General features: G+C 42.1%; 1 protein-coding gene across 1 annotated transcript in view; it reads left to right on the top strand.

Annotated features, from left to right (window-relative positions):
* MYO5A (myosin VA) overlaps positions 1–13,176 on the top strand; it is a 174,619-nt gene that overhangs the window by 100,203 nt on the left and 61,240 nt on the right. Inside the window, exons 14-18 of the mRNA XM_040969826.1 lie at positions 558–641; positions 8,874–9,035; positions 10,225–10,322; positions 11,370–11,456; positions 11,547–11,655. Of these exons, the coding sequence (XP_040825760.1) occupies positions 558–641; positions 8,874–9,035; positions 10,225–10,322; positions 11,370–11,456; positions 11,547–11,655 (540 nt within the window). The remainder of the gene's footprint in view (positions 1–557; positions 642–8,873; positions 9,036–10,224; positions 10,323–11,369; positions 11,457–11,546; positions 11,656–13,176) is intronic.

Raw genomic sequence — 13,176 nt, 5'->3', positions numbered from 1 at the left:
AGACTGTGGAGCCCATGGAGTAGTACTTGAATGATCCTGCTGCAGCTTGGGAAGAGGAACAAACCATTCTCACACAGTATGGCTTCCTTGAATCATGCAATATTTCCCCAACCTCCTCCTCGGCCTTTGTGTCAGGCAGACATTTGTTCTTTTTGGTCATCTTCTCAAATCTCTTCTCTCTCAAGAGAAAACACTTCTTCTGTAAAGGAATTAGTTTAGAGATGCAGTGTGTTGGATCAGCCTTGGAAGTTGTGTCTCTGGCCACCATGGGAGAAGGGGGTCAGTGTGTTGGGAATCTGCCTGCACATGAATTGGATCTTGTAGTGCACACTTGATCAGCCCTACCATGTTCCCAAGGGAAAACGATACTAGGGTGTTCTCCTTCAGCATTGACATACTTACCGAGGATGGTTCTGGTTTCTTCCAGAAGACTAAAGACACCAGTTTGCTGAGAGCTAGCCATACATCCTGAGCCTAGTAAATATTTCTGTTGTTGATAGTGATAGCGTGTGTTGAACAGTTTATTGATTAAGGGAAGTTTCTCCATGTGTTTACAGGTGGAATATCAGTGTGAAGGCTTTCTGGAAAAGAACAAAGATACTGTTTTTGAAGAACAAATTAAAGTTCTTAAATCGAGCAAGGTAACCAAGGATGACTTACTGGAATCGGAATATGCTCAATAAAATGCCAATTACCTAAGCTTTAGCTTTTTAACAATAATAATGTCTTCTCTGATAAAATTCTATTTTACATTTAGTTTTTAATAATCAGATAGGTTATACTCACTGTACATCTGGTCCTGTTCTAAATACCGTATAAATGTCAGCTCATCTACTTCTTATAAGATGGTATTTCCATTTCTCTCACTGTACGTAGGAGACACCTGAGGCAGAGCCACTTCATGCCTTGGCAAGGCTCAAGCCAAATGAAGGCCCGGGCTGTCTTGCCTAGTATCTATACCCCCTACCACTGTGCAGCGGTATCTTTCAGTTTTATATGAAAGCATTGCCCCAGAGCATTTTCTTTGGAGAGAACAAGAATGTGGGAGACCTGGAGTGGGTTGACAAAATGAATATTGAAATGTCCAGTAAAAAACGTAAAACCTTGGGGCTGGCATTGTGGCACAGTTAGATTAAGCTGCCTCTTGGGATTCCCACAACTCATGTATGGGAGTGCTGATTCAGCTCCTGGGTACTCTGCTTTCATTCAGGCTCCCGGCTAACGTCCCAGGAGAGCAGCAGGTTAGAACTCAAATGCTTGAGTGCCTGCCATCCACATAACATACCCACGTGGAGTTGTTGACCCCTGGCTTTGCCCTGGATTACCCGCAGGGCTTGCGACCATTTGCAGAGTGAATCAGAGGAAGGGAGAGAGTGCACACGTGCGTTCTCCCTCTCAGTCACACTGCCTTTCAAATAAATGCATCTTTGTTTAAAAAGCTAAAAACTTTCCTGTGGATTCTTCCAGATTCCTGGCTGACAGTCTTTGTTTTTCTAGTAATAATAATAAGAAAATACCTGTAGACATATATTCATTATAGTATATGTCTCTTGTTTCTGTAACAAATGCTTTTATTTTCAGTTATTTTGAATGTGTAAAGTTTGCATAAAGATCAAATTCCAATTGTAAGCTGAGAAAATGAGTCAAAATGTCTATAGGAAAAAATTGTTTCCCCTTCACCTATCATGCATTGAGCATTAGCACTTTGTAGCTTATGGGATTGAGGCGTAGAAGAAAATTCTCCTGGTGCCAATCTCTAAGCATTATTCAGTTGAAGTTATTCTGGGTTGTGGATAGTGATAGAAACCATGGGAAAATGGTGTGTGCTTCCCGTTTGCCAGCTCACAGAAGCAGAACCCTGGCAGGCTGTCATTCTCCGGGCATCCACGATCAGTGTGACTTTGGCTGCTGGGCCCCTGGTGGTCCAAAGACAGCTCTGTGTTCTGATGAATCCTGCATTAGTCTGTGTTAACATTGTGAAGCCAGAGTAGGGAATGTGTATCGCTCCCCTAATTTAGCTTACAGGCCTCCCCGTCCCAGCCTTTGCACAAATCCAGGCTAGGGGAGTCTGATAGCAAGTATGATGTAGCATTAATTTGTTGTCTTGGAAGTACTTGTTTTAGAAAGTTCATGTTTATATATATTTTAACAGACTTCTTAATGTGGTAACACAGGATAGGGTCTGTTTGCATGTATGTTCTATGTCATTCTTTTTTTGAATTTTGCAACCTTACCCAAACTTACAACTTGAAATGGAATTATAAATTCAACAGAGCGTATATGTATGTTGATTTTTTTTACCATAAAAGAAATCTTTTGTTGCCATGAGGAAGTACATAAGTAAACTCTATTAATTGGAATAACTGCACTAAGTATTACTAAATACCAGTTCTACCAAATACCATTAAGATGAGTTTCAATCCCTACTTTTTTTTTTAATTGGAAGGGTAAGTTCACAGAGAGAAGCAGAGACAAAGAGAGAAATCTGTCTGTTAATTTACTCCTCAAATGGCTGTACCGACCAGTACTGAGCAGATCTGAAACCAGGAGCCAGGAGCTTTTCTGGGGTTTTCTACATGAGTGCAGGGGCCCCGGAACTTGAGTCATCTTCCGCTACTTTCTTAGGCCATTAGCAGGGGGCGGGATCAGAAGCAAAAAGGCCCAGACAAGGAAAGGCCCTTACGGGATGCCTGTACTTCAGGCATCTACTGCCCTCTACTTTCAGTCCCTACTTTCTGAATTGCTATTGGCTGAAGCACAGTTCAGCTACTGATTTTATTTCTCAGAATTCCCATCTATAAAATAGAATCATAAGAATTATCTACTCTTTGGGGTTTGTGAAAATTAAATAGGTGTGCTAAGCCCTTCAAACAGTGCTACACACACACACACACACACACACACACACACACTTACTCTTAGGGAATAATGTTACTGTTTATGAGATTTTATCGCATTCTCCTGAAGCTGTTCTTGGGTTCTGATATATATTTTTTTGCACTGTTTATTAGACATAAAACTTCAGTCTTAAAGTAGTTCAGAACCTTACCTTAAGAACAGAGAGACGAGGGGCTAGCTTTGTATTGTGGCAGGCTAATCTTTTGTCTTGCCATGCAAGCATCCTGTTTGGGTGCTGGTTTATCTCCTGGCTGTCCCACTTCTGATCTAACTCTCTGCTTCTGGCCAGAGAAAGCAGTGGAGGATGGCCCAAGTCCTTAGGATCCTGAAGCAGTGTGGGAGACCCAAAGAAGCTCCTGGCTCCTGGCTTCAGATTGGCTCAGCTCTGGCCATTGTGGCATTTGAGAAGTGAACCAGTGAATGAGAAGATATCTCTCGATCTATCTATCTGTCAATATATATATGTATATATCTTTACATATATACATATATATATTCTACTTTCTCCATAAAATCTGCCTTTCAAATAAAAATAAGTAAATGTTTTCTTAAAAATGTTTTTAAAATACTGTTTAAAATATTGTTCAAAGAACAAGGTGGACTGTCCAGACTTATCTATTACTAATCTCTCTACCTTTAATTAGGATGGCCTCTCAGTGGGAAATGGATGCATTTTTCAATAAATAATTTAAGAAAACTGAAGATTTAGCAAGGTGAGCATGGTAAATGAGATAGACAGAGGTCCCAGTGTTTATGGGGAGTTAGGTGGCAATCTATCAAATATTTGGATGTGACATTGTAGAGTAGTAAATGCTATCAAGAAAGTAAAATAGCCTGGTGCTGGGACTCAGTGGGTTGAACTACTTCCCAGGACACCAGCATCCCATACGAGCACAGGCTATGCCACTTCAGACTCAGCTCCCTGCAGTCGCACCTGGGAAGGCAGTGATGATCCCCTGAATGTTTGAGTCCTGCCACCTACTGTGGGAGGTTGAGATGGACTTCTCGGCTGGCTTCAGCCTGGTCCAGCCCCACCTGGGCTACAACCCACCAGATAGTTCCATGGCTCTCCCTTCCTTTCTCCCTCCTTATCTGTAACTTTGCCTTTCAAATTAACAAATGCATTTTAAAACAAATACATTTAAGTAAATACATTTTAAAAACAAAGAAGGTAAAACAATGTGCCAGTTGAACAGAGGCAAGTTGCAGCATTAGCTAGGATAAATCAAGGAAGGCTTCCCTGAAGAAGTGACCTTTGATATGAAACCTGCAAGTGGGAAACAGAAATCCAGAGGGAGAACTGAGACCTGATAAGTGAGTTGTGATCAAGGTCCAAGGGAAGGCTAATGTGCAGCCTGGTAGATGGACAGGATGTGTAGGGCAGGTATCCAGAATCTGCTTCATGGAGAGAGTGCCTTACAGACTTTAGAGTGTGGATTTTATTCCTGTGCAGTAGAAAGTCTAGCAAGTGTTCTGGTCAGGAAAGATTGGTGTTGATGGAGCTGGGTTTGGCATGGGTGGAGATGGAGCATTTGTGATCAAGGAAGGATGGCGGACTGAGATGCCACGGTTGCAGCAGGCGAGATGGCAGCAAGTTAGTGTCAGCAGGTCCTGTTGGCTTGGGTGTGGAGAATGGAAGGAAGAAAGGACCCAAGGATGACTGTTGCATTTTAGCCTTGGGCGCTGGATGAATGACAGTGCTATTTGCTAGGGTGAAGGCTGGCAAGTGATCTGACACCGGACAGCAAGGGGGCGGATTTGGAAAGTTCAATTGCAGATTTTACAAAGGATGGCGAAATAAGTGAGCACATTACATAGAATGTTGGAAATAAAAGCAGATTTGGGAAAAGCCAAGGCAAGTGATGGATGTTTGGTAGTCTTGGCTAGATGGTGTTTAAAGCAATGAGACTAATGAGATTGCCTAGAGAGAGCATGTAGAATTAAAAAAAAAAATAGAGCCAAGTCAGTCTTTAGGCATTGTCTTTTAGAGACAGACAGGAGACGAGATCATGGAAAACAGGTGTGAGATAAATGGCCTGTGAGGATTCAGGGACATGGCCTAAAGAAGATACTGTAAAGCAGTTTCTAATACAATTTAAAATATAACTTTTGGGGAAAGCAGGTGTTTGGTACAAAGATTAAGACATTGTTTGAGACACCTTCATCCCAAATCAGAGTGCCTAGTTCAAGTTTAGGTTGTTCCTGCTTATTATTTACCTTCTTACTGATGCAAATCCTGGGACACAGCACATAAAAACTGAAATGCTTGGGTCTCCACCACCCACGTGGGAAGCTCAGATTGGTTCCAGGCTGCTGCCTTCAGCCTGACACAGCCTCAGCTGTTGGAAGCATTTGGGAAGTGAACCAAGGGTTGGGAGATTTCTCTTTATCTTTCTTTCTCCTCTTTCAAATAAAATAAAAACAAATAAGATGTATTTTTTAAAGGAAATCAATCAGAATTTTAAATTTATACTCTAGAGGAAGACACATGTGCTAAGTGTATGTGTCTTTATCTGTGTGTCTGTTCTAAACTCTGAAAACTAAGTTACTTTCTGGTAGATGTTATATAGATACTCAATTAAATAGTTATCATTTAAGTGTTGAATGTGATACTGGAACCCAGTTCTCCTAACTATTTCGCATAGAAAAAAGAAAAACAAAGTTTAAACAGTTGCCAGTTTCGAGTGAGCAATTTTTTTTAAGATTTATTTATTTTTATTGGAAAAGCAGATCAGAGTTACAGAGAAGGAAAGACAGAGAGAAAGGTCTTCCATCCACTGGTTCACTCCCCAAGTGGCTGCAATAGCTCAAGCTGAGCCAACCCGAAGCCAGAATCCAGGAGTCAGAAGCGTCTTCCAGGTCTGCTATGAGGGTGCAGTCCCAAAGGCCTTGTGTTTTTCCAGGTGATAATTAGAGGACAAGATAGAAAATGTAGTAGTCAGGACATGAATCTGTGCCTTTATGGGATCCCGGCACTTACAAGGCAAGGATTTAGCCATTGAGCCATCATGCTAGAATGTACAGGGAGCAATTTAGGTGAGAATGATACAATAGCAGGTAAGATTTGTGGGTACAGGGCCCGGCGCGATGGCGCAGTGGTTAAGGTCCTCGCCTTGCATGCCCGGGATTCCATATGGGTGCCGGTTCTAATCCCGCAGCCCCACTTCCCATCCAGCTCCCTGTCTGTGGCCCGGGAAAGCAGTCGAGGACGGCCCAAAGCTTTGGGACCCTGCACATATGTGGGAGACCAGAAAGAGGCTCCTGGCTTCGGATCGGTGCAGCACCGGCTGTTGCAGTCACTTGGGGAGTGAATCATCGGAAGGAAGATCTTCCTCTCTGTCTCTCCTCTCTATATCTGCCTTTCCAATAAAAATAAAATGAATCTTAAAAAAGAAAAAAGATTTGTGGGTACATTGCCCGTTGCTGCATATGCCAGCATCTGTGCTTCATGCTGAGTATTCAAATCTATTGGGAAATTTTATTTTTTCTTTTAAACACAATCTTAATGGTATAATATGATACATTTAAAAAATATTTATTTTCTTCTTTATAATAAACAAAGCCAGCATATTTTATTTATTCATTGTCTCCAAGAATATATTTATATGTAGCTAGCAACCATTATTAATATGCATACATACCACAAATTATTTTCTAAATTTACACTTAGAATTAATAGATACTTTAATAGCAACTGAAATTGTATAATTTGGTGTTTCATTGAATGAACTCTCATTAAGAAAGTTGGGTTTTTCCTGGAGATATTTTGACATTTTCAGTTAAGTTCTTAGTAGTTACAAATTCAAAATGACTCTTACAGGAAGACTCAACTTCATTTCCATGAGATGGGGGACAGCAACCTTATTCAATAGTCTTTCATAATTTGGTAGAATAACAACTTGATTATAGGATTTATATAAATTACAAATCACTCGGAAGGGCTTGCACCATGGTTCAAACAGGATAATCCTCCATTTTCCAGTTCTGGCATCCCACATGGGCACCTGTTTGTGTCCCAACTGTTCTAGTTCCCACTCCACTCTCTGCTTGTGGCCTGGGAAAGCCGTAGAGAATGTCTCAGATTCTTGAAACTCTGCACCCATGTGGGAGACCTGGAAGAGGCTCCTAAGTCCTGGCTTTGGATTGGCTCAGCTCTAGCCATTGTGGCCATTTGGGAAGTAAACCAGCACATGGAAGATTTTTCTGTCTCTCCTCTATAAATTTGCCTTTCTAATGAAAATAAATGAATCTTTTACATATATTAAGATCACTTAGAAACAAATATAAAGGACCCTGCGTGATAGTGGCTAATGTGCTTGCCTTGAGTATGCTGAGATCCCATATGGACCCTGGATCATGTCCTGGCATCTATGTTTCCCCTCCAGCTCCCTGCCTGTGGCCTGGGAGGGCAGTGGAGGATGGCCCAAAGCCTTGGGACCCTGCACCCACATGGGAGACCCGGAAGAAGCTCCTGGCTCCTGGCACCTGGCTTCAGCTCTGCTCAGCTCAATCAGCTTAGCTCTGGTCACTGCAGGCACTTATTGGGAGTGAATCAGTGGATGGAAGATCTTCCTCTCTGTCTCTCTTCCTTTCTATGGATTTGACTTTCCAATAAAAATAAATTTTAAAAATCTTTACAAAAGAAACAAATATAAAAACTTATAGAATAAGGCCACAGTCTTTTTTACATGTTTTTCTACAATCCAACATCTTTTCTTTTTTTTTTTAAAGATTTATTTTTATTATTTTTTTATTGGAAAGGCGGATATACAGAGAGGAGAGACAGAGAGGAAGATCTTCCTTCCGATGATTCACTCCCCAAGTGAGCGCAACAGCCGGTGCTGCGCCGGTCCGAAGCCAGGAGCCTCTTCCTGGTCTCCCTCATGGGTTCAGGGTCCCAAAGCTTTGGGCCATCCTCGACTGCTTTCCCGGGCCACAGGCAGGGAGCTGGAAGGGAAGCGGAGCTGCCGGGATAGAACCAGCACCCATATGGGATCCCGGGCGTGTAAGGCGAGGACCTTAACCACTGCCCCACCGTGCCGGGCCCCAACATCTTTTCTTAAAATCATTATGACAATCTTATAATACTGAGAAATAATTTATTACTCTCTTCCTTTGGAGCTTTTCAGCAGCTTTTAATATTTTTCTTTTTAACTAGCACTTAGTAGCTTGTAAATATTTATGGGTTAAAATGTGCCATTTAATTTCACATGTGCAGTGTGTAATTCATTCACGTCCTCTGGGTTAGTGGCTTTGTATGTTTCAGCAGCTGCCAACTTAGCTAGTCCTCTGTGCTGTACAACATTGGGAGTTGCTTCTGCAGTGCAGGTTTACCTGGGTACCCTGCTCTCAGCAGCACCCAGCCCCAGACAGCCTGCCAGCCTCTGGTAAGCTCTGGGTGGTTCTCCACTTCTCTGCTATCAGTATTTAACTTCCACACGTAACAGAGAACTTCGTTATTTGTCTTCCTGTGCCAGATGTGTCAGTCATACTTCTGAGTTGGTGCACAGCACCTGCACCAGTGGGCAGACAAATGAAGCAACTGAGTAGATGTTTGGTAAAGGACTTGCAAGTTTGGACCTGTGCTTTTCTGTTCTGATGATAAAACATTTTGTGAAACAGTCAAGAAGACAAGACTTTCAATTAGTATTTGATTCGTAAAAATAATTCTGGTCAAAATCAGTAGTGGTGTCCTTGGATTTGGATTTCCAAGTCAGTGTAAAGAGTTTTCAATTCGGTTCCCTTAAGCATAGTTGTAAAATTATTGCATTCTCTCTCCTTCATTTTTGTAGCATTTATCTCCGCTTTCTCTCATCTTTTTGACTTTTAAACACAATGATTTCTGAAACATCATGATCATGACAGAGGTTATCTGAGGAAAGGAGTCCCTGTTTATTGAAAATCTTGGTAGTGTCTACTGTGACATTTGGGTTTAGAGGGTAATTCTTTTTTTCTTTTTACTGTGTTTGGCTCAGTTTAAGATGCTTCCAGAACTATTTCAAGATGATGAGAAGGCCATCAGTCCGACCTCCGCCACCTCTTCAGGGCGCGTCCCCCTCTCCCGCACGCCTGCAAAGCCCACCAAAGGAAGACCAGGCCAGACGGCCAAGGAGCACAAGAAAACCGTGGGGCACCAGGTGAGTCAGGGAGCTCCTGCTGCCACGTCAGTCCCTCTTGGCCTCACCTGACGCCTCAGGTCTTCTTTCCTCAGCTTCCCAGGTGGCCTCCATAGGCCACGAAGGACCAGGGCTTTCACTGAGTCGCATGTGGCACTCTCACCTCGTAATTCTGTAGACATGAGTGCTGAAGTCTGTCCCAAAATGATGTTTTTCACGTTTCAGTTCTAGTGTATATCCTTTCTCTCAGACCACAGCCATCTTTGCTTTCTGCGTGTATTTTTCCAGAGCACCAGCTTCTAGTACAGTGTCCTTTTCCTTCTTGGATGTTCTATGCTCTGTGGAGAGTGGAAATCACTACCCACAACAGGCCTACTACCTGAACTGGGTGTGGGAGCTTTGCAGGAAAGGCTGAGTACCGATCAATTTGTCTTCCTGTGCATGGGAGCCTGTGCTTACTGTAGATTAGAGCAGGACCTGACACAGGTCCTCAGCCCTCAGTCCTGATCCCATATTCTTAAAGGACAGGTAAGCTTTCACTGATTGTCCTCACTTATTTACTTCCATACTCCTAAAAGTAGCATCGAAAACAAAGTTCTCACCTTATGTGAACGGTCTTAATATTGTTGATGTTAGGTTATAGGGCTGGCCGTTGTGGTGTCGTGGGTTAAAATGCCACTTGAAATGCCGTCATTTCGTATTGGTGTGCTGATTCAAGTGCAATTCCACTTGCAATTCAGCTCCCTAATAATGAACTTAGGAAGACAGCAGAAGATGGAGTATTTGGACCCCTGACACCAATACAGGAGACTCAGATGGAGTTCCTGACTCCAGACTTCAGCCTGGCCCATTTGGAGAGTGAGCCAATAGATGGAAGATCCCTCATTCGTCTTTCTCTTCCCTCTTTCCCTCTCTCCTGTTATTCTGCTTTTAATTTAAAAAATAATAAATAATAAGGTTATTTTGGTTCTCACATTTGATTTAAATCATAGTAGAACTGAGATACAGAAACCTGTAACAACAACAAGAGTAGGGAAATGTTGGGATTTGAACAAGTGTATTACAGAGTAAACAAAGAAAGGTAGAACTTAGCCAAATTTCAACCCAGGGTCATCCTCATTAGCTTTATAGGGGGAGAATTTTAAACTGTTTGTATAATTCATGACTATCAGCAAAACCTCGATACCCTGTTTTGTTCTTTTTCATGCAGTTCCGAAACTCCCTCCACCTGCTTATGGAAACCCTCAATGCCACCACCCCTCACTATGTGCGCTGTATTAAACCTAATGACTTCAAGTTCCCATTCACGTAAGTACTTATTAACTCTACTGAGCACAAAAGTCTACTTATGTCATAAAGATTGTCAGCCCAACATAAAAAAAAATGGGCAAATCCTCATATCTTATAGAAAGAAGTTACTAGTTAATAGATTTTTTTTCCATTTATCTTATCCTTTGGGACGGTAAGAACAAAGTAGGTGGTATTCCAAGATTTTGAAAAGATGAGGTCAATTTAACGTTTCTAGTACTGTTTCCTTTTTGAATTTGTCTGTATTCAAGGACATTCTGGGCTTTTTGTTGCTTACGGCATTAGTTGAAACCAGAGCGGGCTGCAGAGTGCTTGCCTGATAGTTTGCAGGTCTTGAAACCATGCAGGAAGTTGTGCCTTTTCCAACCTCTCCTGCTGCAGTTATCGTTTCTGAGGAGGGAGTGAATATTCCTAGGAGGCTTTTTTGCTAAAATGGGCAATCTGATTTTCCATGGCACTTGAAATTCAAGAAATCTGTAGCAGTCCAATTTTTAAGTTGGTAATTTTATATGGTCCATGGATGATGTTGTAAATATCCAGATGGCCTCGGTGGAGAACAGGATCTGCAGCTCTGCCCTAGGATGAAATAAATATAACATTTAGTACAAAATAATAATACTTTTCCTTGTAAATGCTGTTTGTGCTTAGTACAACAGTCTCTTTAAAATAGCTGGATAATAGTAAATTTGTCCTTGGGTCCGTGAAGTCTCCAGGGCCTGGAGACAGAGGAGATGTGTTTGCTGGTCCCATGAACTTGAAGCACCTCTGAAGTTGGGCAAAGTGATATATGAGGGAGGAGAGAGTACAGGGAGAGTTCGTGTTGTTTATCTGACAGACTTAATGGTTTTCCTTAGGGGCTGGCGGTACTGGAGGGAATGCGACTGTTCATTGTTTCTGTGGCTTGCTGCCCTCTCTCAACCCTGTCGTGGAGTTTTCTGTTCGGTCACAGCTACTTGGATCACTAAGAGCTCCAGTGTTGGTGGAAGAGGGCAGGTTGTGGTTACAGCGGGTTCTTGGTGCCTTCCTGACTTTGGTTTTTTTCCGTAGGTTTGATGAGAAAAGGGCAGTGCAGCAACTGAGGGCGTGTGGGGTGCTGGAGACCATCCGGATCAGCGCAGCAGGCTTCCCTTCACGGTGAGCCAGGGCGTGTGGGAAGAGGAGGGACCCCAACGAGAGACATTCACTGTTCTTCAAAGAAGCTCATGAGTGCTTTTCTTTCCATAGTTGGACCTACCAAGAATTTTTCAGCCGCTACCGTGTCCTAATGAAGCAAAAGGATGTGCTGAGTGACAGAAAGCAAACATGCAAGAATGTGTTAGAGAAGCTGATCCTGGTGAGAGAGATTTTCACTTACCTCTGTACAAATACTGGCAGTAGTCAAGTGGTTCTGGTCTCTGAAAACCCTGGCAACCTCTGTGGATTGTTTTGGAGATCAAGCTCCCTGTGGTTGCAAGAACCAATGAGGAGGATGGTCCATGCATAAGAAACAGAGTTGTGGGGTCTGTACCCAGACTGCCAGAGTTGGACCTTTTTTATATAGGATGCGACCATCATCTGCAAAAATGCACCTAGGACTTGCTTAGCGAAGACACTAGGCCAGATGCCCTGTAAGTAAGAAAAGAAGTGATATTCTCAGATAACACAACCTGCCTTGGAAAGTAATGCACTTCAAAGATAGATGCCATTTACCTCAGTATCCGCATGGAATTCTGAGTGAGAAGAGAATCAGTAGAGGGAAAGCCACTGTATGAAGAATCGATTAGATAGCATAAAATGGAAGGATAATATTCTAAGAGGGAGCCAGGTGTGAATAAATAGGAAAGCAGGAGTTGCTCAGAAACCAGGAAAGTCATTTTTGTAAGATAAGATTTGCGTTTGGGACAGTAGGAAGTGAGTCAGGAAGTACAGGTTGGCATTGAGAGTGAATCTGGTATTGCAGGCTGAGGAGTGCTCAGACTTTATGAGGGCTGCTGAAATCACCCACTGCTGCCCCTACTTCTGAATTTCTAATTGCTCTGGGACAGGCCTAATGATTTGCAATTTTTAAAAAGGTTTATTTATATATGAAAGGCAGAGTGACAGAAAGAAAGTGAGAGAAGCTTCCATCTGCTAGTTCATTCCCAACATGGCAATGTAGAACAAAGGGAACCATCTTCCACTGTTTTCCCAGGTGGGTTTTTTTGTTTTTTGTCTTCCTTGTGGTTAGAATTCCAGAGAGGAGAAGTGATGTGTGTATGTAGGCTTGCCTGAATGAGGCATGTAATTCAGGCATGAATTACACTTGTTATTATAAGAATGGTTTTATCTTGCATGCTTTAAGTGGAATCTCAATGTAACACTCCAGAAGTTTGTCCATCTATGTTTAGTTGCTCACCTTTCTTCTGATCAGAAGTCTCTGAGCACTATAAAGGATTATGTTTTTGTGCAAAGAGTGTGAAATGTATAGTATTTTACACATACTTACACAATTTTGTTTGTTTTCAGATACTGTTGATAAAGCCAAGAGATAGCTGTTTAGAGACTTAGTTCTTAAGATGAATACCCAAGAACTTTTTGTTTTTTTATTCTCTTTTAAAATTTTTATTTCTTGTGCACTTCTTCCTGCCTTACTCTTCATCCTGGTGTTTTTGTCCCTTCAGCTTTCTCATGGAACACACAGCCTGATGTAACCCTTACGGCCCTGGGCAGGCAGAGGGCGTGTCAGCATCTCCATTTCCTTGAGATGTTTAAAATACAAACGAGCAAGTAATAGCTGCCTATAACCCACAACCAAGTGTTGGGCCTCAGATAATAATTCCAGGTAGAATTATTCTGGAAAATAACTCTTGAAACTCAATTTTTCCTTTAAAATTCC

The sequence above is a fragment of the Ochotona curzoniae genome, unplaced genomic scaffold (genome assembly GCF_017591425.1).
Source record: "Ochotona curzoniae isolate NIBS_2020 unplaced genomic scaffold, NIBS_Ocur_1.0 scaffold_4701, whole genome shotgun sequence".
Taxonomy (NCBI): Eukaryota; Metazoa; Chordata; class Mammalia; order Lagomorpha; family Ochotonidae; genus Ochotona; species Ochotona curzoniae.
This window is presented reverse-complemented; position numbering and strand designations above follow the sequence as displayed.